General features: G+C 46.3%; 2 protein-coding genes across 6 annotated transcripts; one reads left to right on the top strand and one right to left on the bottom strand.

The window, feature by feature from the left end:
- Positions 1-561: 561 nt before the first annotated feature.
- Positions 562-6,944, top strand: LOC102069534 (serine/arginine-rich splicing factor 7). 2 transcript variants are annotated; one of them, XM_074536934.1, is made up of 9 exons: positions 562-717; positions 1,067-1,247; positions 1,388-1,564; positions 2,525-2,599; positions 2,720-2,821; positions 3,344-3,397; positions 4,664-4,708; positions 5,345-5,380; positions 6,043-6,944. In XM_074536934.1, exons 1-9 carry the CDS (start codon positions 696-698, stop codon positions 6,065-6,067), a joined length of 717 nt encoding a protein of 238 aa, XP_074393035.1. In that variant the 5' UTR covers positions 562-695; the 3' UTR covers positions 6,068-6,944. The 2 variants fall into 2 exon arrangements, with proteins under 2 accessions (XP_074393035.1, XP_074393036.1); XM_074536935.1 differs by lacking the exon at positions 4,664-4,708.
- Positions 4,808-23,730, bottom strand: DHX57 (DExH-box helicase 57). Of its 4 annotated transcripts, none has more exons than XM_005489344.3 (24): positions 23,627-23,730; positions 22,205-22,402; positions 21,332-21,484; positions 20,894-21,058; positions 19,752-20,554; positions 18,231-18,421; positions 17,979-18,100; positions 17,522-17,717; positions 16,668-16,792; positions 15,474-15,607; positions 14,627-14,681; positions 14,134-14,330; positions 13,573-13,689; positions 13,161-13,257; positions 12,556-12,729; positions 11,821-12,021; positions 11,099-11,375; positions 10,443-10,538; positions 10,260-10,343; positions 10,014-10,151; positions 9,513-9,587; positions 8,983-9,117; positions 8,448-8,648; positions 4,808-8,349 (listed from the first exon to the last, which is right to left on the bottom strand). In XM_005489344.3, exons 2-24 carry the CDS (start codon positions 22,396-22,398, stop codon positions 8,206-8,208), a joined length of 4,074 nt encoding a protein of 1,357 aa, XP_005489401.1. In that variant the 5' UTR covers positions 22,399-22,402; positions 23,627-23,730; the 3' UTR covers positions 4,808-8,205. The 4 variants fall into 4 exon arrangements, with proteins under 4 accessions (XP_005489401.1, XP_074393033.1, XP_014124175.2 ...); XM_074536932.1 differs by having other exon boundaries at positions 23,592-23,682; XM_014268700.3 differs by lacking the exon at positions 23,627-23,730 and adding an exon at positions 23,521-23,543.
- Between the last annotated feature and the right edge of the window lie 358 nt (positions 23,731-24,088).

Below are 24,088 nucleotides of genomic sequence, written 5' to 3'. Positions count from 1 at the left end.
TAGGAGATATGGTATGCTCAAATGCAGCTGGAAAGTCTGCCTAAGCCTTATTCCTAAAAGACTCTCCTCAATCGTGCTGGGATTTACCTAGAATTACTTTTCATCTGCTAAGTTTGTGTTGATTTTTTCTTAAAAAACGTCTGCTGCACATCCATCTCCCCGGAAAGGTTGGGAGATGCCAACACACAACAGCTCCAGCTGCATGTCAGATACGAGGGGATGAACCAGGGCCTGAACTCCCAAGGCTGGTTGGGCTGGACCCGAGGTGTGAGAGAGATTTGGAGCAACTTGGGGATGCTTTGTTCCAAGGAGGGCACCGCTCCTGGCCGTGGAATAAGGACCACGGCGTCGGCTCCTTCACCCTCAGCACAGGCAGCAGCCATGATGGGTCACACATGAGGGGTGCAAACCGCAACAAGTGGTTCCCGACCAGTCTGCCCCCTCAGAGCCGGACAGGAGCTCTCACTGGGGCTGCCGGGGTCGAGCGTGTGCCCGGGAGGAGCGGGGCGGCCCGTGCCCCCTCACGGCCCCTCAGGCCCCCGGAGCCGCCATGGCCGCCGCGCGCGAACCGCCTCTCGCGAGGGCCGCGCGCGCCAAGGCACGGCCCGCCCCGCCCCCCGCGCGGCGCGCAGGCGCAGCGGCGGTTCCTCTATATAAGGGTCGCGCCTGCCCGGGCTCGCGCTGTCATCGGGAGGATGTCGCGATACGGGCGATACGGTGGGCACGGCGGGGACCCTGGGGCGTCTCACAATCGCGTCGGGGCTTCCACTGTGGGCAGGGGGGCGAGGGGAAAGGTGGCGGGAGCGGCAGCGTTCGTGCCGCTCCGGCGGTAGGAGAAGGTGATCGTTCCCTCAGGCGGCCGCGGAGAGGGACGATGGCGGAGGGCCGGGGCAGGCTGGGGGCGGCCGCCGCGGCCGCGGGGTCTGTGTAGGGCGGGCGCGGCCCTGCGGGAGCGCTCTAAGATGGACGCGGTGTCAAAGATGGCGGCGGGGAGGGAGCGGGGGAGGGGCGGCCGCGTGCCCGGCTCCGCGCGCGGCACTGACATGGCGGCCGCTTGTCCCCTCAGAGACCAAGGTGTACGTGGGCAACCTGGGCACGGGCGCCGGCAAAGGCGAGCTGGAGAGAGCCTTCAGCTACTATGGACCGCTGAGAACCGTGTGGATCGCCAGGAACCCGCCGGGGTTCGCCTTCGTGGAGTTCGAAGACCCCCGGGATGCCGAAGATGCTGTGCTTGGCCTCGATGGGAAGTACGTGCATGTCTGGAACTCCTTTGAGGCCCGCAGCCCTCGATCTCCCTATGCTACACAAATCGGGGATTTCTCATGCTCGTTGCTTGAGCACGTCAGTGGAAAATATTCCTTTCGTTAATATCTGCTGTGTCTTGCAGGATAATATGCGGCTCCAGGGTGAGAGTGGAAGTATCCACAGGGATGCCGCGCCGCTCCCGCTACGACCGGCCCCCCGCCCGGCGCCCCTTCGACCCCAACGACAGATGCTACGAGTGTGGTGAGAAAGGCCACTATGCCTATGACTGTCACCGCTATAGCCGGCGAAGGAGGAGCAGGTACGTGCGGGCCCGGGGCGGCCGCGTTGCTTCGCCAGCTCGCTTTTGTGTAGTTCTTGTTAGCAACGAACACAATGTTACACCAGTTTTAACTCTAACTGTCGTAAGTCAACAGGTGTATATCACAATTTTTTTTTTTTTTTGCTAATACATATAAAATGTTACTATTTTAATAATCAACCTGGTCAAAACCTTTCAGGTTTCTTCGTTTGAGTCAGTCGCCTTGATTCAGAATGTCACGAGCCTTAAGATTTCATGCTGAGGCGCCTTGCAAATCCGACACTTAAGATCCTCCTAGACCTTGAGGTGATCAGCATAAGAGGCCAGATCCCCTCGAGCCATCTACACGTAGCTTCACCTTATTCTTTAAGGGCAGAAAATTTGAGACGGTGACCGCCGTAACAGTAAATTTGGCTTTCAATTGGGGCCCCCCTCCGGTTTAGAAAGAGGAACACCAGATTGACCACATTCCCACCTAGAAAAATCTTCTTGCGTCAATCAAGCCTCACCCTGGCTCATTGGGCTGTCAGTTTGATCGTCGTTAGATTGAAGAGAACACCTACCTAGATGCAGCGCTCGCCTATAGATACTTCTAGATCGTCTAGATCTGCTAGACCTTGGGCCAAAGAGGGTCGACCTGCAAACTTGCAAGGTTTATTTTAAATACGCATTACAGTGTTTTCTATTCTAATGTAATTCTGCAATGTAATTCAGCTTTTAACATTTTCCTAGGTAGTAAAAATGCTCAAGACAAGTAGGCCCAGACATTTTTCCAACTGACAGATGCTAGTGGTGTGTTTTTGTTGTTTTGTTTGGTTTGGTTTTTGGTTTTTCTTTTTTTGATTTATTTTTAAATCCTCTTTTTAGTTGTCTGAAAAAAGTTTTGACTTCAGCAGGGCCTCACAGGTGTGGGTTGCTGCAGCTGTCTGCTGATACCTGTTTTTTCTAACCTAAACCCAGGTCCCGCTCTAGATCCCGCTCGAGGTCCCGAGGGAGAAGGTATTCCCGGTCACGCAGCCGCAGCCGTGGTAGGAGGTAGGGCTCTGCCTTCTGTTTTCATTCCCACTCTTTCCTCTGTGGGCCCCTCTTTGCTTTTCTGTATTTGTTGTGAAAAGTGCCTTGCAGTGATGGGTTGGTGTTTGCTTTGTTTTGCAGGTCCAGGTCAGCTTCCTACCGCCGGTCCCGGTCGATGTCTCCTCGCAGATACAGATCCTTCTCCCCCCGCAGGTCCCGCTCTGGTTCTCTAAGAAGGTCAAGGTATGTGGTTGCTGTTAAACCCACAGCAGTGTTGAAGGGCACATAACGTGGAGCTAAAATATCAAGTATCTAGATATATATTTATAGCATTTATAATGTAATCATAATCAGTGAGTGTGTTTTGCAGTTGATAGGAACTTTTGTGGTGTTACATGCAGAAGATCTATTCTGAATACTTTGTTTAAAATTTAAGCATATAAATTTGGAGCTGCTGTTTCTGAGATGTTACTTTTTTCTTTTTAACGTTTTACCAAAGTTACAGCCTCGCTCTGTGGTTAAGGTATCCACATTCACCTATAAGTGTACAGGGTGTAATTGCTTAGTCCAGTAAGACCGAGGAACTCATTTTACCTGCGTGGCAGTACTGACCAAAGGTGCTACAGCCTTCTATTAATAAAAACTACTTCTGTAAAACCAACAGATGAACAAAGTTCTCAGTCTTCTGGGACATTTACAGTAACTGGTTTCTGTCTCACCTGTATGAAGCATGTGGTACTAGAGCTTCCTTTGATTTCTTTCCAGATCTAGGTCCAGGTCACGCTCCAGGTCCCGGTCTGTTGTATGGCCTCGAAGCAGGTGAGACACTCGTTTTGGTTCAAACCACTGATGGATTTGGTGTGTTGTTTGGTTGTGGTGGTGTGTTGTTTCTTATTTCTTGTTGTTTTGGTTTTTTTTTTTTCCTTCCCTGGGGGAATTTGTCTGGAAGCACTTAGCAGGCTGTCCAGCAGAGCAATATTTACACTCAATAATAATTTATGCCTTTTCACAGACAAAAGTAGTGGTGTACAATTTAAGGTCTGTGGAGAGAATTTTTTTTAAAAAGTAAATTTTTAGGTATGTAGTAAATTGAGGATGGTTTTGTGTGCTGTGCTGCCTTAGCAGTGGAGGAGATGCTCATGCTGCTGAGTACCAGTTCTGGGTGCTTGTGAGCATTCCCGTCCTCAGTAACTGTGAGCCAGTGGGAAGTTGATTGTTACAAAGGGGAAATGGGCCAGACAGCGGCTCAGGATAGACACCAGGAAGGTTTCAAAGCAGTGGCACGTAACGTTTTGTTTAACATGTGCCAGCAGTGTCCTTGTAGTATTTCTATGAGTTAGAAGGCCAGGTAAAGGTGAATATTGATTACCCTTCCAAAACAGTTCTGAGCAGAAATAGAGCAAAAGCATTCTGCTTTTTTTGCCAAGCGTGTTGAATGGAGCATTCTGATGTCCAGTGATAGCTTGAATTCTGACACTCTAGTAGGAAGATGTTTTTTAAGTAACAACTAATATTTGAGTTGATAAAGTAACATAATAAATGTGGGAGGAAAGTTTAACTGTTCAAGTAGATTTTAATTCCTGAGATAAACTGGGAATAGTTTACTCATTAGTAGCCTCATATTGGTGCAAAATCTCTGTTATGCTGAGTAAATTGGCATTGGGAAATTGAGCTGTAGAATGCACCAGCCCATCAGCACACACACTTACTTGTGGCTGATTCGAGGCTCTAAATGTGCTGTTAAAATACTTTCTAAGATGATCCTTGAAACTATTCTTGCCTTTCTAGAAGGGATACCTGCAGGTAGGAGGGAGGTGTGGGAGTCTGCTCTGGTGTTTGTGGAGCTGCAGCTGGAGCTTTGCTGGGGAGCTTCCTGTGCTTGCACTGTGCCTTGTGATGAGCGGGGTCTCTGCAGTGGGGGCTGAGGATTCCCCTGGAAGGGGCTGGGGAGGGCCTGCAGCAGCAGAGCCTTCCCTCTGCCCGCTGCTGCTGCCTGGGGTCAATTTGCTGTTGCTGGTGTCGCTAACACCGTGTGTTGCATGCCCACTGGCTGCTTTGCTGAGCTTTATTTTTCTCCTGTTGTAGGTCTGAGTCTCATGGTAGATCTAAATCTGGCTTACCTGCTAAAAGGTGAGCGTTCAAATACAAGTACCACTCACTCAGTTGGTTTTTGTTTTGGTTGGTGGGGTTTTTTGTGGGGTTCTTTGGTTTTTTCCCTCATCATTCAAAATCTGTTTGGACTGGTATTTCAGTTGCAGGGTTGGGTTTTTAATTTTATAACTGATTTCAAAAACATTTTTCATACATTATGGTTTTTTTTTGAACAGATGATTTTTTGTGGGACAATAGGCCATTCTTCCAGGATTTTGCATAGAGATGTTACACACTCATTATTAGAAAAAAAATACCTTTGACAGGATTTGGGGCATGTTTTCTTCTACCTTTGTTCTTAATTAAGTGTCTGTAGTTCTCCCTGTCCCTAACTCTGCTCGATTCACTGCTCCTGCTTTGCAGGGTCACTGTGATTACAGCAGCTTTGGAGCTGTGTGTTGCTCTTTTCCCAAGGGCTCCAGCTTCCAGCATTTTTCCTTCTCACCTGCAGCTTCTTGCTTAAAGTACCTGGGTACACTTGATACCAGCAGTGTCAGTGCATTTAACACCACCAAATTGTTCTGGTTTTAAATGGTCAGAAGTGAGTACTGAGAGCACCCAGGTGTGCCAACCACACTGACTGGTCTGTCTGTCTGTCTGTTTGTTTTTAAACAGCCGCTCAAAGTCCAGATCACCATCTCCAAAGAGAAGGTAGGAATGTCTTAAAACTGGAGTCTGTCCTGGGGTTCAGTAGCACTTGAGCTGGAGCAGTTCCTAGAGAAATTGGAAAAGTATAAAAGCTCAGGATTTTTACTTGCCTAAATCTGAACTATGAGAAGATGAATTGCTCATGGGCATTTCCTGCTGCTGGCAGTCAGAATGTCATGACACAGCTAAGCAATAAGAATGCTGCTGCTAAGGAAACCTCTAATGAAATGTTTCTGAGGAATTTAGAATCTAGGGAACAAGTGAGTAATGTAAGGTGTGGAGCAAGCCAATGAAGTGGTGTTGGATTAAATTCCTGCTGGTGACTCCTGCAGGCCCAGGAGTTGCACTTTTGGCTTTGGGCTTTTATCCTTGCCCATTAATGTGCTCCACAAAGGAAAATGTTTTCCTACCAGAGAGGAGAAGTATGTGCTGGAATTGAGATTTCTGAGCAGGCTTAATGTCTTAACTCTCTTAATTAGTCTTCAGCTTTCAAGCTTAAAGCAGTTTTAAAGTTAAAGTGTAAAATACAACACTTCTTTTATTATTTGAGAACTGTAAATGAAAATAGGGGCAGAAGTCCAGAGGAAGCCTGGGGTGGCATGCACATTTTCTGTTGGTTTTGCTGTAGGAGTACTTAATGGTTTGTTGTCTTTTTTTCCTTTCAGTCACTCACCATCAGGAAGCCCTTGAAGGAATGGAAGCCCTAAAAGAATGGGTTCAAATTTAAGAAGTTTAGTAAAAAAGTTATTTTGTTTACATTATAAGGGATTTTGTGATGTAAGGGCTTAGTCCTAGAAGGCTGTTTCTATTGACTAGCAATTGGCATGAACCTCTATCTTCTAAAAGTCTTGTTAGCAGACTAATACAAAACTCTTCTGTTGTGTTTGTGTTCTGTGATCTGAAAATGTTGGGCTTTTTTATTTTATTATTGGTGCATTGAAATAAACTGCATTTCTAACTAAGAGATCAGTTGTGAAAAGCCTGCTGTTGACAGTTGGGATGGGGAAGCAGGCAGTGTGTGAAAAACAGCAGCCAGGTTGGGACAGGCATGTGTGTGCCTTCTGCATCCCTGGGCAGCACCAGCTGGGGAAAAGGCACCAGTCTGTTGTTTGTATACTATTTGTCTATGTTTGTATACCGTTTTTAGGAAGTTTGAGGGGTTTTGTGGAGATCACAGGTCCTAAGCACAAGCTGCAGGTTGTGTTCAAGCAGCAGGATCTGTGGGGAATGGAGAGCTCCAGTTCCTCGTGTCTGCCTGGTTCCATCCTGGCAGTGAAGTGTAACCAGGGAAGGGCATTGCTGCTGTGCTGATCTGTGGTTGCTGTGGGAAACCAGACTGACCTCATCTCACCAGGCATAGGGTACTGAATTAATAAAATAGTTCAGGACCTCTGCTTCATCTTTGCAGTTGATAATGGCTGTTACCAGAATAGCAGGGAAATTTTGGAGTATTGGGTAATTTTAGGAAAGGTAGGAAGGGGACAGCATGCTGTTTTCCTGGAGTGGCTGAACACCTGCCTGCCCAAGGGAAGTGGGAAATAAATTCTTTTGCTTTTGTTTTATTAAACTGTCTCAGTGTGTGAATTTCTCATATTCCATGCTTCTCCCTCCTCCCAGTGCCAGCTCATGGAGGTGGGAAAGAAAAGGGAGTGGAGGCAGCTGGGTCTCATCCATCCCAGCAGAGCTGCAGTGGCCACGATGGGCTTGATACTCCTGTCATCTTCCTCACAGGAGCCTGTGTTGGTGTGAAACTCCTACAAACAGTTCATGTGGGTTTTTTTTTTTTAACTCCTAACAATGTCCCTTCCTCCACACTGTCCCTTCCTCCACTCATCATGCCTCAGGCTGAAGGTTGTAGATCAGACTGGTGCTGGAGGCAGTGTTCACTCTGGTGACACAAAGGTGACAGCCCAGTCCTGTCACTTAAGGCATTTGAGCAGCTTGGCTGCAGCAATGCTCAGCACTGCAATTAAAAGCAAGGCCAAAGGGAGGAAATAATAATTCATTATTGCTACAGCAGCCCAATCCTCAGAGCAGGAGTCTGGCTGAAAGCTTCCAAAAGTGGGACTTCATTCCAGCTGTGTGGGGTGGCAGGAGGATACCCCATGCCAGAACATGTTAGCAATTAACAATGGCATCTGCCAAGAATTCATATTAATGCACTACAGCAGTCCCATCTCAGCTGTTTTACATATTCCCAGTGCAGGAAGGGTTGGAACAGCCTCTTTTCAGGGAAAATGTCCACACTGTCTTGGAGTTTAATCTTGTCACCAGAGCAACCTGCACTGATCCAAAACCACACTGACTGATCCAGTATATCTCCTTACCACAGGACATTGTCTGAATTGCAGAGCCTCAATGCAAATCTAAAGGTGCTGACTTGTACAAGGGCTTTGGGTTGAACTGTAAACAGGATTCCTGGTCAGCCAAAACTGCCTCAGTCAAGTCTTAGTTAAAATGTAGACTGAGTTTAAACCAATTTGGGAGCAGCCCCCTATGCCACACGCTGCCTCCCGCTGTGACTATTACAAGAAACAGCTGGTTAGCAGGTGTTTGTGTGACCAGAAAACAACACTACCAGGGCACAGTCCCATAAAAAACAGGTTTCTATTCCTTCTGGAAGAGCTGCCATTCTCCCAGAATATAGCATAAGCCACCTTAATTTCAACAAGCAAACAAAAACCCAAAACTCAACAGTACAGTTGCCAACTTGTTTTGCAGAGGTCAGTGCCACGTTTTGGACCAATAAATGCATCAGGACACTGATATTACTTGGTCTGTTCTCAGGCAGCAGCCATGGGTGATCCTTACAGCAAACTGTTCTGATGTCACTGCGTGGTCACAAGCTTGACAATCATGCCGATGATCCGAGAGCCCCGGGGGCACATGCACAAATCCATGCTGGGATTCTTGATTTTATCCTGCAGCAGCTGGTCCAGCTCGCAGCGCAGCTCCTTCACCAGCTCAGCCACCTGGCACAGGGTAAAGCACAGAGCAGGGCTAAGGCTCAGCTGCAGCCCAGCCCTGCGGCTCTCCCGGCACGGGCCCTCCTCCTCCTCCTCCTCCTCACCTGGTGAGAGGCAGCCACAAAGCGGATCCAGCCGTCGTCCAGGGAGATGACAAAGTCGCCCTTGAGCAGCTGCATGTGCACCTGGCCGCCGCCCAGCAGCACCAGCGGGTACACGGACACCATGCTGCAGTCCCGGATGAACACGCGGCTCGTCTTGATCTTCTCGTGGTACACCAGGTACGGGCTCTCAAAGTGCCTGGTCTGGGACAGGGACACAGCAGCCCGGTCAGAGTGACGCTGCTCTTCTGCCTCTGCCACACGGGCCAGCTCTGCCTCTTCTGCAGCACTGACACACCCTCCAGGAGACCCAAAAGAGCTGCCAACAACTGCTGGCTGCAGTTTAACTCTGTGCCCGGCAGGACACTCCTAACTCAGGAATGCACTGTTACTTACAGTCCTAACGCAGGACTCTTCAATCATTAAGATTTTTTATTTTAAACAATAATAGGGATCCTCACTGTAATTTTAAACACTCAAGCAAAAGTGATTTCTTTTATAAAAAAAGAGCATGCTTTGCAGAAAAAAGCATCCTGACCTGATAATTCACAGACGAAGGATGAATATGAACATAACCATCATTTTTAGTAACAAACTTCAGCTCTTCTGCTTTTGGTTGCATTTTGACCGCTCCTGTACTGGTCTTCTGGTATTTACCCTCTGGCTTTTTCACCTGTATGGTAAGAAAAAAGGTTATAAAAATCTGCTGCACCAGAAAACCTTTTAACTTCAAGTTTTAAAATTTTCAAAATCAGAAATTCTGTAGTAGCAACATGTCAAGTCACTGGAGACACATGCTGTCCAACCCTGACTTCCTTTGTAACCTCAGCCTTCTAAAAAGGTGTAATTTTAAGTAAATTCACATTTCCTGCTGCCTTCTGTGTGACACTGAAATCAGCCTGAAGGAACAGCAGCAGTCAGGCAATACAAACTGGAGCTCTGACACCATAAAGCAGCAAATTTTGGCAACCTAAGCCAGGCTCAAGGCTGCCACACTGAGCCCAAATGAAAGCAGGGAGTGTGGATATGCTAGACCAAAGAAGGGAAAATGAAAAAGCATTCTTTTACCTGGACAACATTGGGATACAGTGCAGCACACAGCATAGCTGAGATCAGCTTGATGTTATCTGCATTTGAATTTGCCTGTGAAATCAATAGGGGATCATTAGGGATCCTACAGTTCAGTCTGTAAAGGTAAAACCCTGCTCCAGGAATGACTGAATTCCTGAAATTAGCTCACTTTTACTGCTGCACTCCTGTGCTTTGTAGAGGAGGACAAGTCACTGCTCCTGCAGCCTCAAGTTGGACCTGAGCTGTGTTTCATCCACTATCAATGGAACAAATTGGCCACCACTGTCCTGGTGCCCAGCTGGATTGTTCTCTGACATCTGGCTACAAAGTGGCTTGCACCCTCCAGAAAGCAAGCACAATCTGTCCCAAAGCACAGGAATCCTACAATACCAAACCCTGATCACCCTGAGTATCATGTAACCCCCCCAGGACATGTCTGGCCCCAGTCCTTCTGAAGGCAGCCCACATGAAAACTGCATGGATGAAATGCTGCGTTACCTCCTCTCCTGTGGCATCCAACACGCCATCGCCTCCTTGGGACCACCTCTTCTCAATATCCCTGGCTCTCAATCCCTCCTTCACAAAGCCAATGTCAGAAAGCAGCTCTGCAAATTGCCTCTTCAGACTGGCAATTTCCTGCAACACACAGAGCGCTGTGATGGCTGCCACACCCAGCAAGGAAGAGTCTTCCCCAGTGGCTCATTTCTGTCACTGGGATTCCACCAGGCACAAACACTGCCCTACCTGAAGGACTCTTCCTGACAGGAAGTTCTCCCTGCAGTAGTTGTAGCTTGCTTGAGAGCCCTCTTTGATACTTAAACGCCATCCCTGATTGAGAGGATGGGAGGAAAGCTTTAATAAAACATTTCTGCTTGGATATCAAACACATCACAAAACCCCAAGAGAGACTACTGAGTTCTAACTCACCTTATAGGCCTGGAGAAGAGCCAGGTAGTCACTGTTTCCTACTGCAAACTCCAGCTTCTTTTTGTTTGCTTCTTCCCTTTTGTCCCACGGTGACACCTAGACAGACAGTAACAGGTTAGCGTGTTCTTCCCCTCACCACTTGGATGAGCCATTCTAGAGCTACATGGCACATTCTCTTTGGCATTTTCACAGCAGCTCACAGGTCAGAATGCAAATTTTCCCTGTGGATAACAGAAAATACGAGGCATTCAAAAGAGCACCTGATTCAATAGCCAAAGTGACAGTGAAGACACAGACATCCAAACTGACCTCTGCAATCACAGCTCAGATGTGTCAGCTCCATCCATTATCACTATTTCACAATTTATATTACCAGTAGTTTTCACACCAAATTCAGACAAAATGTGTGCACTTCTTAGCTAAAAGAATATCAAAAATAATATTCACTGTTTCTACTGCATATAAATACCACTCTTGCTGCTACCACATGGTTTTGAACTTCTGCTTATAACTGGGCTGTTTTAACAAGCACTGCACTAACACATAAACACATTAGGCTAAAAAGAAGAATTAAAATATTAAGTGTAGCATGCTGCAAGTCCCAACAGCATTTTGCTGCTGCACAAAAACATGGCCCTCAGGTTAAGAATACTTACAAAAGGTGACTTAAAGGCCAGGCTGGCTGCTATGGTCAGCGCAGGATCCAGGCAGCGGAAGATGGTGCCAAAGAGCATGAGCTTGCCAATCCTGACATCCACAGGCAGCGAGGCCAGGTGGTATCCCAGGGGAGTGAGCTTCTCCTCCGGAGTTAACGCTCCCAGGTCCCGCAGCCGCACCTTCGATGCCTGCAAGGACTCGGTCCTGGGGGGCTCGATCAGCCGTGACAAGACAGAGTGAAGACTCTGCTCAGAAAACATCTCCAGGATCTTAATTCTTAAGAGGAGAGGAGGGAAAGTTAACAGGACAAAAGGAAGAAAGAAAAAAAGCAGTTTAGTTCCATAAACATAAAAACCCAAGCTTTTGTAAAAACAGATTGAAAAAAGCAAATAGAAAACATGCATTGAGGCACACATTCCCTAGAGGAGGGCCTGTAACACAAAGCTGAATCAGGGAGCAGTGTGGAGTAGTGAGTCTGTAAGAACAGATTTCTATTTAGCACACTGAGGTTTGAAATGAAGTTTTTACTGCAAAACTGTAATTGGTGCTGCTCTGCTTCCTTTCAGTACGAAGGGGTGTGCAGTGTGCAGCAGGGACAGGAAGGCCTCATCCTTTAACATTTGCATGGTGAGGGTGCTTGCTGTGGGCTGTGGCAGGTGCTCCCTGCAGCAAAGGAAGGACATTCTGCATGCTGGCTCCTTCAGGAAACACAAGAGCTCACCTCAGACACAGCTGCTCCAGGGGCACTCTCTGTATTTCTGGCAGCTGCTGTTTCACAAGCTGGTGGTTGTAGTGGTGGCTGCTGAAGAGGTGGAAGCAGACGCCCGAGGCCACACGTCCTGCCCGCCCCTTCCTCTGCAGAGCGTTGGCCTTGGACACAAAGGTGTCCTCCAGACTTTCCATTCCTTTGCTTGGGTCGTATCTACAGGAGAGCGAGACAAAGGCTTGTATCCACACAGCCACAGAACGGTCTGGCTTGGTAGGGACTTAAAGATCATCCAACCTCAACTTCCTCTGCCACATGCTGGGACAGTTTACACTAGACCAGGTTGCTCAGAGCCCTCTCCAACCTCCAGAGCCTTGAACCTTCCAGGGATGGAAGGCAGCCACAGCTTCTCTGGAAAACCTGTGCCAGTGCCTCCCCAGAGTGAAGAATTTCTTCCTAACATCCAATCTAAACCTGCCCTCTTTCAGTCTGAAGCCATTTCACCCCTTGTCCTGTCACCTGCCCTTGGCAGGAGCACACAGAGAACAGGCTGGAGGCTGAGCAGGCAGATGCTGCCAACTTCTGTATGGATACAATTCCCACCCCTGCACTTGGAGCTGAGCTTAGACTGGCTTTCTCCAACTCATAGCAGCTTTCTACAGCCCAAGTTTCCTTCCAGTTTTTCCCAGCTCTTTGGAAAACTCCAGGCTTGATAGAGTTTACCAAACCCCAAGGAATGAACGCCAGCACCTTTTCTCTTTCATTTTTCCAGAGTCAATCACATAGACCACGTCATCGATGGTGACAGATGTCTCTGCAATGTTGGTGGAGATGATGATTTTGGTAACTCCTGCAGGAGGCCTGAGGAACACAGACTGCTGTTCTTCACTGGACAGTGAGGAATGAAGTGGATAAACCACACACCTGCAAGGACAACAGGACAAGGTGCTCAGGGCACCTCCAGCCTCTTCCTTCTTGGGAACAATCTGCCTGCACACACTTTGGCCTCACTGGATACTGCCCAGAGTGTTACTTCTCCTTATAAGCATCCAAGGCCAAACATAACCACAACTAAATGTAACTCAGCAAACATCCTGAGATTTCAGCAGCTTGGATCATGCAGAGCACAAAATGGAAACCACTGCTCACTAGGGTCTCTGAGAACTTCAACAAGTGAACTTCCTGAGCTGAGGAGAAAAACAAAAGGAGGGAGCCAACAAGATAGAAAAGGAGTTACCCTGACTGGAGTCAGCTCACACATTTAATCAAGCTAATTTATCCCTGCAGGCTTTGTGCAGGAAATGACTCTTTATTTATGGGTAAAGACTGACAGTTTTGGAGCTTTTCTGCCTTACCTCTTGCTGTGCCTGTTATTAAAAAGAGCGTTAGTCTGAAGCTGCTCATAAAGCATCTTGATTTCTGCTAGGCCAGGCAAAAATACCAACACAGCACCTATGTATAAAGATAAAAAAAAAATTAAAATCACTCAACAAAAAGGACAGCACAATATTTTATTAATGTGCAATTATTGTACTAAAAAAGCACACAGGCTGTAACAGTCCTTCACAAAAGACTTCTCAAGGTAGACAATTTTCTCACCTTCCCCTCCCATGTATATCACAAGCTTTGGAAACTCAACTAGCAATTTATTTTTTTCAAAAATAGTCAATAGCTACAGAACCTCTGCATGAAAATCATTAGCTTTGGGCTGTCCAAGAAACTTCCAAGAATCTTCTTTCATTTATCTCCCAAGGACAATGAAATTACCTGGGGGGTAGGAATGTCTGCCAGCAACTATCCATTCCAGCAAGGCTTCAATTAATTCTAGATTAACTTTGTCCAAGTCCATGACAGACATTGTTTTCAGCACTGCCTTGCTAACTCCTGGGAAAAAAGAAAAGATGCAGTAAATCCATGTCTTGGAAAAAACATCTGTGGATGCATGGGAGCAGTTACAGCTTTGTTTAAAGAGCGCCTGGCTTAGACCTGAAAAGGGCAGATCCATGCTGTGCCTCAAGCAAAGCTGCTGCAGCAAGAACAGATACAGAGAGCAAAGTGGGACTGAGAAAGCATCTGAAAAGGGATGGAAAGAGACAGTAGCTGAAAATTGTCCATTTTCAGATGCTAAGAACTATTTTCAGTCAAGATCTTTGCTTGTAGTTTAAGAGAACAATGGGCTCTCTTTTATTTTTTTTTAAACTAGCAGAAAGTTGCTCATCTAGAACTTCACAAGTGCAAAACTCTGAATTGTAGATAAGCATTCAGCCTACAGTGATATTATCCCATGTTGTCTGTGTGCCAATTTATTAAATTTAAGAAGGAGTTCACCTTTATATCGTGTAAGGAGCTGCTTCAGAGTTAATTTCTGGTCTGGGTCTGAATCTCTGACCATGGTGTCAGTGCTTTCCAGAAGGCCAGCACGCCTCAGGTCCTCCTCTACTTCTTCAAATGCAGTTCTTTTGTGTCTCCCATTCTGTTCTTGCTTTACCTTCCTCCTGTAGGGACTGCTGTCCTCTAAAACATACCTGGGCAGCAAAAGAACATTTGGGAGTGTGGAAAGAAGCCTAACAGTCTCCTTCTAATAATTAACTACAGAGATAGGGTATCTAAAATATTTTTAAGTCTAATAGGAACTTTATACAAATCATAGATAATATGAAGGTCAAGGTGCTTTAGTAGAGCTCCAAGAGTGCAGGTGATGAGGGAGATCTGAGAGGATTTACTTTTAAAATAAATGCCCAGAACTACTGCAGTCTCAAGGTCAAAAGTGTAACCTCAACCTCACCACCCAAACACATCTGAGAATGTGTGAATTTCACACCTTGTCATTGCAATCACATCTTCCAGAAAAAACTGGTCCACAGGAAATGTTCGCCCTGAAAGAAAACACGAGAATAAATCTATCTACACAATAAATCTATCTACACAATAGCATAGAGAAAAGACGAAAAATACCAAAGATTATTGTAATTTTATACAGGTTATTATGCCATGCATTGGCTGCACAGCTCTCATCTACACTGCACTCCTCAACACAATTTCTGACGAGGAGAAACAATGGGTGTCTTCCAAGCATGGAGTGTTCAAGGCCAGGTTGGATGGGGCTTTGAGCAACCTGGTCTAGTGACAGGACATGCCTGCCCATGGCAGGGGTGAAACTAGAGGATCTCTAAGGTCTCTTGCATCCCAAACCAATCTAGGATTCCATGGTGACATGCACAATGCACTCACACAGGCAGAGAAGGGCAGACACACCTAGATGAACACACCCATGTTCCTTTCCAGCTCCATACCATAACTCAGCAATTTAAAAGGGACATTGGGCTAAACGTGTACACATCCAGCTGGACCCTCCCACTGATCCTTTTCTCACAAGGATACAGGAGAGTCCTCAGCTGTGGTGAACCTAACCCAGGGAACCATGTCATGCACACACCATATAATGATTGTCTTCTGAGGAGGGAAATTCTGCTGGTATACACACAGCAAAAAATGTCAACATTTTCAAGTCCTTTCTCTCCTAAATCTCATCAGTCTCTCCCTCTAAGTCTTCAGCATTGAATTTCTGGCATGCATCCCCATCTTGAACTGAGAAACACTTTGCAAGAAGAAAGGGTGAAATCAAATCTCTAAAATGATGAATGAAAATAAAAATGAATGGTTTTCACCTGGTATGTTGATGATTGGACAGGAGTGGAAGTACTGAGAGAAAAGCTCAGCATTCAGGGTGGCACTCATCAGTATAATGCGCAGGTCTGGCCTCTGAACCATTATATCCTTCAAAACCAGCAGCAGGAAGTCACTGAAGAAAGCAGGCACAAGAACATTTGAGTGTCTTCAGCATTAACTTTCAGATTATTTTTCTCCCCTTCTGTCCACCTTCCTGGTGTTTTCAACAGTACAGCAACACCACCACAGAAGCATGAGCTTGTTGGAATGGCCCAGTGAAAACCAATCTGCAAATATGACTCTCTTCTGGTTGTCCCTTACTGGAGTGTCAGGATTACTCAGCAAAACCATTTAAACAAAAAGTTTTATAAATGACTTACATTAATGACAACGCAGGAACATTAGATAAGAAATTAACTCAAAGTAACAGATGCGTCCTTTTTGCTCCTCTTCTTCACTGGAAGAGTCACTCAAACTTACCCACTCTTCCCTGCTCACTATATTTTTCCCACTATATTTATAGCTTTTGTGGCATGACTAGAAGACTGGCTTGAAGTGATTTTAAATGAGAAGGAAGAGGAATCCTTGAGAGATACAAGCACTTTTAAGTGGCTAAAATACCACTTGAGCTGCAGAATAATGGGTAAGAGACAAAGCCTCTCAGAAACCCACTGCACTGCAGTGTTTGACAAGGAAAACAAAGAGAAGGATGCTTGCCACTTAATTTACAGAGATACTGACAGACATCATCTTTTGCCTGTGATCAGCAGGCAAGTGAGGTAAAACTGCAGGAGGCTACAGCAGGATAGGATGAGACTGTCTAGCAAAATCTACAGACTGGAAGGAAATGGGAGCATTTGTCCCTTGCTCTGCTGAAGCCTGCATGTGAAGAATTATGGTATTTGATAAAAGCTGAAACAAGGAAACTGTAAGAAACAGCTTTGGTTAAAAAGTTACTTAACCCTCCAGCCCTATCCAAAACCTCTTTGCAACACTGCTGCAACGTGAGGGCCCTTTGGAGGCACAGCAATTTCTGAGAGATGGGCTTTCTCACAAGCTGCTGCAGCACAATTTCCTACTGCCCCCAGACTCCTTCCACCATCCCATACCACTGCCACAGGATCAGCTACTGGCACCTTAGCCACCTTTGACTGTGTTTCTTCATTTTGCTTACAGGATAAGAGATTATTTACCTTTCTTCTGTTCTTTCGTGAACTTCATCAACAATGACATGAGTGACTCCCTGCAAAGTCAGATCTCCTTCCAGCCTTCTCAACAGCACACCAGTAGTGCAGTACAAAAGCCTGGTAGCTGAGGACTTGAAGGGTAAGACAAAGCATTCAGATCACTCTGGGCAAATTAACACAGTGCAAAGAGAGTATGTTCTGCTGTAAAGCATTTAGTTTCAGCTCAGGGCCAGGTTTGACTGAGAGGGAACAAGCAAGCCCTGCTGGAGATGGATTTTTATTTCTTGACTGACACTGACAACACCTGCTCATTACCAAGGGGCATTGCTACCTATCAAAAAATATGAACTGCTTTTTCTGTGGATACAGTTTTCTGATAAACAACTCAGATCTCTCTTCCTAGGAAGATTTGGTGAGTCTCTTTTTTAGCATACATCTTGGAAAAAGCAATCAGCTGCAACACAGACAAAACTTCACTTCCAACACAGCAGTTTCTGTCTGGCTGTAGCTGCACCCTCAGTCTCCACTTGGGAGACACATGGGAATGGCAACAGGCAGAAAAGCAGCCAGCAGCCTCCCAAAGGACACAGGATTACTCACACTCCCAAATCCCTTCACCTCACTCAACAGAAAGCAAACCTGCAAGACACAGCACTGCACTCTCATTCTGCAAAGTGAGCTGTGCAACTTGACATGAAATAAAATACAGAACATGTTTCATAGTATTTTATAAATATAGATGATACAAACTTGCTTATCTTACTGCATGGCAGGTTCAGGGCAGAGGTTCTGTACACTAGAAAAGCACTAAGCACATTTTAATAGGAGTAAATGAAAACCAGCAAGCAAAGCATATGTACCTTGACACTTTCCAGACGGATCTGATATCCAACAGTGAGTCCAATCCTTTCTGTTCTTTCCTTGGCTACACGTTCAGCCACAGAAATGGCAGAGATCCTGCGAGGCTGAGTGCAGATGATGTTTGCAACTCTGCTTGGAGAGCCTTGCAATGAAGCATCCAAGATAAACTGAGGAATCTGAGTGGTTTTCCCACATCTACACAACAAAATCAGGAATTAATTATAAACCCCACAAATGCAATACCTTCCACCCACATAAATTGACCGCATTCCACTGGAAATTTGCTTTGCTTCATTAGTGTGATCCTTCACATGCAGTTCACCTAGGACTGCTGTCACTGGTTACACTGGTCACAGATGTGCCACCACAACAACCTTCCCAGAACATGGATCATATTTCATGTTATTCTGTGTATACTCTGACACATAAAGTCTGTATGTGCAATCACACTCTTACCCTGTCATGCCACTCACAACAAGAACTTGGTGGCTCTCAAGCAAACTCAAGATGTTTTCTCTCTCTTGCCAAGCAGGGAGCTTCTGCCTTTCATACAGCATGGACTGAAAGTGCCTGGAAGACTGATGGACAAAGACAGCAAAGCAGTAAGAACACCACTGGGATGGAACAGAATCATCTGAAACAACAGCTTGTCTCTGTAATATTTATTTCTCTAAAGTAGGCAACAAAACTGTGTTCTGCACACTGTACCTTTTTCTGCCGAAACTGCGCGCAGATTCTGACATTTTCATTATACAGAGACTTTGCCTGCACATCATACTTTTTGGAAAGCTTCTTCTTCAAGTTCACATAACTCTCATTCTCCACAACAACTTGTTCAGGCTCTTCCTCCTCCTCTTCTGCCACCACCTCTTCTTCCTGAGGCTCTGACACTGTTGAGGCTTGAGACAGAGAGTGTACAGTTAAATATTGTTATTACTAAGGAACGGGCAATGAAGGAAAGAGAGACATGTTCCAGCAGCATTTCCAACAAAGAACCTTGTTAGACTGGGCCTGAGGGTCTGCAGGACTGTTTCTGACATGCATTTAATTCAACATCCCTAGAAACCTCCCCTCACCTCACCAAATCACCCACAGCTTCTCCAGCCCCATCCCACTTGTCCCTACCCCTGCACTGGGGTCTGGGTGGCCACACACGGTTACGTGGTTTGCCTTCCTGCAAATTCTCCATGTGCCTCAGCTCACTTCTCCAACACACAACCCTTTCTGTGCAGTACAAAATGCTTATAAATTAGGGTAGTTTTCATTAATTAAGTGTTAAGTCACTGACAAATACTTTTAAACCAAACCTGAAACTGGACCAGGTACTTCAGTGCCTTTGCCTATCAAAGCAGGATTTGCTCAAGCCAGCCCTTGAAAGCTTTAAGGCTACTTTTGCTAAAAAAAAAAAAAGAGGTACTTTATAGCATAAGGAATATTTAATAACTAATGAAAATTATTTGGAATCTCAGTTTCTGGAACACAGCTGTTTTTCTGCAGAGGCGTTCAAAAAATGGAACACTTTGTCTTACTGCAGAAAAACCACAGTTTGCCACTATTTAAGAGCTCTACAACACAATGCACTTGAACACTGTCTTGAAAAAAGCTTGCCTTAGATAAAAGTAGTTTTGGAATTGAGAGCTGGAAAGTCACCCAGCCACAAGTGACACAGACTCAACTCTCCCCCTGTGAAATCAACCTGTCTGCACCAGCATAAACAGAAAGGGATGATACTTGAACAACATTCTATCACCACTTGCCACATTTGCTCAGCCTTAAATCCACCTTTGTAAGTTAATTTTGAGGAGCTGCTGGTAAATTTAAGTAATCTAAAAAAGAGGTTTCTGAATTGATGAGTTGCAAATGCAGCAAAGCTTGCAAACAACCTTCCCTGCTCCCTTCCCAGCACATTTTTCTGGTCCATTCTGAGCTCACATCTCCCAGTGCTTTCCATGGGCTGTGTGGCAATGGGCATCTCTCACTCTGCCAAACCAAACTCTGCTCCCAGAACTCAGTTCTGGGCAGCACAAAACCTTCTGCTGCAGCTTGGTTACAGAAGGAACTTCCTGAGGCACAGACAGATCATGGATCTGGCTCACCACATGACTTCAATCTCCAGAAATAGATTTGGAACAGATGGCTGAACTGGGGGCTCTGCCTTATCTCTCTTTTTTCCTTTAAAATCTTTCTGACTGTTCTTTGCCCAGAAACCACAAAGGAGATTTGGTGTACCTTCAGCCTGTTGATCTGAAGCAGGTGCACTCTCTGCCTGTGGCTTTACAGGAGGTGCTGCCAGCAGGGAGACAGGAGGAACACTGAACTTGTGGTGAGTATTGCTCAGGAGCTCACTGATCTCGTGTTCATCTTCCAAACAAGTCACCAAGGTGTACACCACTGGCTCATGAGACTCTGCAGCTGCCAAGGCCTTTCCAAAGAGGAACTCAGCAATGTGCAGACGACAAGCAAGAGGCAGATTCTCGTCAGTGGAGTAAAATGCCACAAGAGGTGCCTGAAGAGGATACTTGTTCTCATCAGGAAATCTCACTTCAAGTTCATAGATGGGACCATCATTATGTCTGAGATGAGCATCGTCTACAGAGTTCTTGGATGTGTTTAGTGGATGGTTTGGAGGGAATTCATGTCTAAATCTGCATTTTGAACCAAACCTGCAGCCTCCTTGGAGGTAAAATTTACATATTTCCTTTGAAGTCTGTTTTGCTGTGTCCCTTGTACTTTTTTGTTTAGATTTACTGAACCTGTGTGCCAGGTAGTCCAATTCCAAACTGAAAGTCCAAACACGATTTTTAATCCTTTCTACAAATTTTTCTCCATAGATTGACCGGAGGGCAAAAGCTTCTTCTTGTCTCTGCTCTAAACACTCCTCTTGACTGGCTTCAGCAGCTGCTGCAGAAACCTGCATCTTCTCTCCATACCTTTCAGAGAAGCACTGCAATAGCAAATCCTCCAGTGATGCCCCAATATTACCATTGCAGGATCTCAGCACTGCCCTGCAGCGCTCACAGTCAAAACCATACCTGCACCAAAACAGAAAACAGGGCAACGAGTGAGTGAGAAGCAAAATAGCACAGACCTGCTTGACCAGGCTCACAGCAAAGGAGCACAGCATGCATGGCACTGCCTCACACCTCAGAATGCAGCACTTAACAGTTTCAGGGTTAGATTTCCCCACTCCACTACAGAAATTAAACTCTTCAGAAAAAGCTGTCACATATAAAAAGCTCCCAAATCAAGCAAAAGTACTGAATAACTATTAACATCTGAGCAAAATGGATGAAGAACACAAGGAGGGCTTACAGAGTACTGAGACCAGGGATCTACCTCTTGATGATACAAACTATTCAGTAAAGCATCACCTGGAGAGTTTGTGCACAGCAAATGAAGACACTTCACTGTCCACAATTCTGTGCTCAGCTGGCTCAGCAGGCAACTTTGGCATTGCATCAGAAGCTTCCTGTTCTGTTGACCAGCACTGTTCATCATCCAGGTAGTCAGGCTCATCATCATCTTCTCCAGCTACACTGATAAAAAGAGTTATCAAGTTAAAATGAAACAAAATTAAAATGTTGAGTAGACATAAAACTCTGCCTCTGCAGTTTTAAATCCTTCATTTAAATGGTAGATTTGGCTACCCTTTCCCCAGAGTTAATACTGTAGAAGAACAAGGCAGAGTCAAAACCATAGGATTTGAGATATAATTAAAAGTTAAGGGGAAAAATACTGTTTCTAACAGTATGCCTGCTAAAGCATGCTCATGCAGAGAAGCTGGAAGCAGTGCCTCCATTTAAACTAACTCTGATTCAGGTGCCAGCTCCTGCCCTTGCAGCTCTTGAAGGAGTTCTTTCACTCTTCTCTGGTTCTCTGATGTCATGTGTATGGTCTGCAGAGGCATTTTTGCTTCAGGTCTCTGCTTCATTTGCCCTCCTCTTCTGGCAGGGGCACTTGATCTGAAAATTAAAACAGGACACAATCATGAGTTACCTGCCTGGCTCAAATGTTCTTGACTGAATTGGAATGTTGGGGCCCAAACTTATAATTCAAAACAAGAAAATCAAAATAAGATAAATCCATCACCTAAGGATTATTCAGCTGGAGTCACTCTTATGTGATCATGATTTGTCTTTATCTGTACACACATGTGCATACGTGTATTGCATCCTGTGTTGAATCCAAAATTATTTACTGAACACTTTGCTAAGTAAAGCTGTTCTTAGACTACAATACAACCACATATTTCTAAGCTTATTTCTAAGCTTAGATGGGTCAGAACTCACACAGGATACTAAAATAATTCTAAATTGCTGATTTTCCATGGCCCAGCTTCTGTTCTGTAATACACAGATATTAATATCCTGTGTTTATTAATGTGTTCTGACCAAAAGTGTCCTGAAATTACTTTATGACCAAAGAAGAAAATCAGAGGTTATAATCCTTAAAAAATAAAACACTTAGCTAGATATCAAATCTATAAAACATTATTCAAAACAGACATGTAAAAACTGCTTCATACTGAAACACTTTTATCACTCTTTCACTTTTTTTATATTCAAACACATCCAAAAACCAGCCCCAAATGTCTATGTATGTCAACATACAAAAACTATCTCAAATGGTCCAGAGTATCCCAAACACCTCTATGCCAATTCCCCCCAAACCAACAGAAATACCTGGATTCTAGCCTTGGTTCCTCAAAGAGACAAAAATCATCTCCATCGTCCCAAATTTTGGTTGAACATTTCCTACTTCCACCGAGCTGAGGCTTGTTTGAATGGCCACTGCCCCCTCCTCGTTTTCCACCGCCTCCTTTGCCTCGTCCTCCTCCTCTGTTGGGCTTCCCTTTTTTCCTCGCTAACCAACTCATGTTTCTTTGGGGAAGAAGAGGAAAAAACAGTCCTTAGTTGTGAAGGTGATTAAGCCCATCACCATGTGGATGTCTGAGCACACATTATTTGTTTTTCGATGTGACAAGGCACCCTCTCAAACCACTGTTGATTATCTGCCTGTTGGTGTGTCCGTATGCACCTGGAGCAAAAAGTATTCTTCTGGAACATTGTTTAGTGAGTTCTGTGATTTTAGAAAACAAAAGTAATATTCCTCAGCCATAAGCTGCAAGTTTGACAAAACTCTCTGTCAAAAGCATGAGCCTATCACTCTGATGGAACCCTCTTGGACACGGAAGCCCACAGGACAAACCTTCAAGGGAGATTTCACAGAAGCCTCTGCCCTGTCACTTTTTAACTCAGCAGTGTGTGCAGGGCTGAGACTAAAAGGTGGAAGGGGAACTAAAGCCCAAGATACAATGGTTTTTTCCACATAATCTCACACTGGGCTCCCTTCTGGAGGGAGCTGCCCATGCTGCTGAGCCTGGCCAGGGGAGGGACTGGACTTGTCTTCCCCTTCTCTCAGCACTGTCTTTCCCAGCGCTGACAGCCCATCAGCGCTGCCCAGCATTAACAGATCCTCCGGCGGCACCTCCTGCTAATGGGAAGCTATTGCAGGAGACAGTGAGCAGCTGTGGGCAGCCCGGCAAGAATTTATTCCCTGGATCTTTGCACTGGCACCTCCACAGCCAGGACAAGACCCGATGTGGCCGCACACAAGTAACAGCCCAAAGGAGGGCTTGGGAAAGAAGCAAATTCCCCTTTTGCGGCTGCTCTCCCCACTCCAGCTCCACTGGGGCTGCACAGGAGCTCAGAGCCAAGCTGACCCTGCCCGGGGCAGTTCGGCAGAAGTGAGGGAGGGAGAAGGGAGACCATGGCAGGTGCCCCGAGGGAGGGAGAAAGGAGACCGTGGCAGGTGCCCCGAGGCCTCTGTCACACACGGTTCCGTCTCCTTCCTCTCAGTTCAGAGCACAGAGCCCCGGGCAGGGTGCAGCTCCGCCGGCTCGTCCCGCCCTTCGCCATGGCACCCTCCCCATGCCGGCTGTCTGGGGACCCTCTATCCCCTCCCAGCCCCGCTTTCCCGGACCCTATCCCCTGCCCACCTCCCCTCAGCCGAGCTCCCGCGCAGCCCTTTCCCCTCCATCCCCGTTCTCCGCGGAACCGTGACACCCACAGAGCTTCATCACTCCTTTTCCCCAGCGTTCCCACCTTCCTGCCCGGTACCTCCCGGACTCCCCGAGCCGGATCCGCGGTGTTTCCCTTCCGGGCCACGGCACCTCCGCCCGCCCCGGCCCGCCCCGCTGCTGCCGCCCCGCCCCGCTCCCCTCTCACAGGGCCCGGCGCTGGGAGCTGCGTGTGGCTTTGGCTGCTGTGGGTTTGAATATCTCTATGTGTCGGGCTGGAACAGTGACAGCGCTGTTTGTTCCTCAGCAGGCATGCTGGTTTTTAAAGTAGCTCTCGTATTCTCGAGTGAACACGAGAACGATGCTTGAAAATCTTGCTAGGTGCTTGCTGCACCAGCCCACAAGTTCCTGAGGGAGCTGAGGGGGCTCGGCCTGGAGAAAAGGAGGCCCAGGGGGTCTTCACCACTCTCTGCAATTCCCCGACAGGAGCAGCCAGATGGGGATCAGCCTCTTCCCCCAGGTTACAAGTGACAGGATGAGAAGAAAG

This window comes from Zonotrichia albicollis, chromosome 3 (genome assembly GCF_047830755.1).
Source record: "Zonotrichia albicollis isolate bZonAlb1 chromosome 3, bZonAlb1.hap1, whole genome shotgun sequence".
NCBI lineage: Eukaryota > Metazoa > Chordata > Aves > Passeriformes > Passerellidae > Zonotrichia > Zonotrichia albicollis.
The sequence above is the reverse complement of the archived record's forward strand: the minus strand, read 5'-3'. Positions and strand labels throughout refer to the sequence as shown.

Bases quoted from the DNA above. Each gene is read 5' to 3' on its own strand.
- DHX57 (XM_005489344.3), bottom strand. From the start codon at position 22,398: ATGAGTTGGTTAGCGAGGAAAAAAGGGAAGCCCAACAGAGGAGGAGGA. The intron at 21,059-21,331 runs GTTAGTTTAAAT...TCTTTTTATCAG, and splicing joins GAGCTGGCACCTGAATCAGA to TGTAGCTGGAGAAGATGATG. The intron at 18,101-18,230 runs GTACAGTGTGCA...TTTGTCCATCAG, and splicing joins CGCAGTTTCGGCAGAAAAAG to TCTTCCAGGCACTTTCAGTC.
- LOC102069534 (XM_074536934.1), top strand. From the start codon at position 696: ATGTCGCGATACGGGCGATACG. The intron at 2,822-3,343 runs GTATGTGGTTGC...ATTTCTTTCCAG, and splicing joins GGTTCTCTAAGAAGGTCAAG to ATCTAGGTCCAGGTCACGCT. The intron at 4,709-5,344 runs GTGAGCGTTCAA...GTTTTTAAACAG, and splicing joins TCTGGCTTACCTGCTAAAAG to CCGCTCAAAGTCCAGATCAC.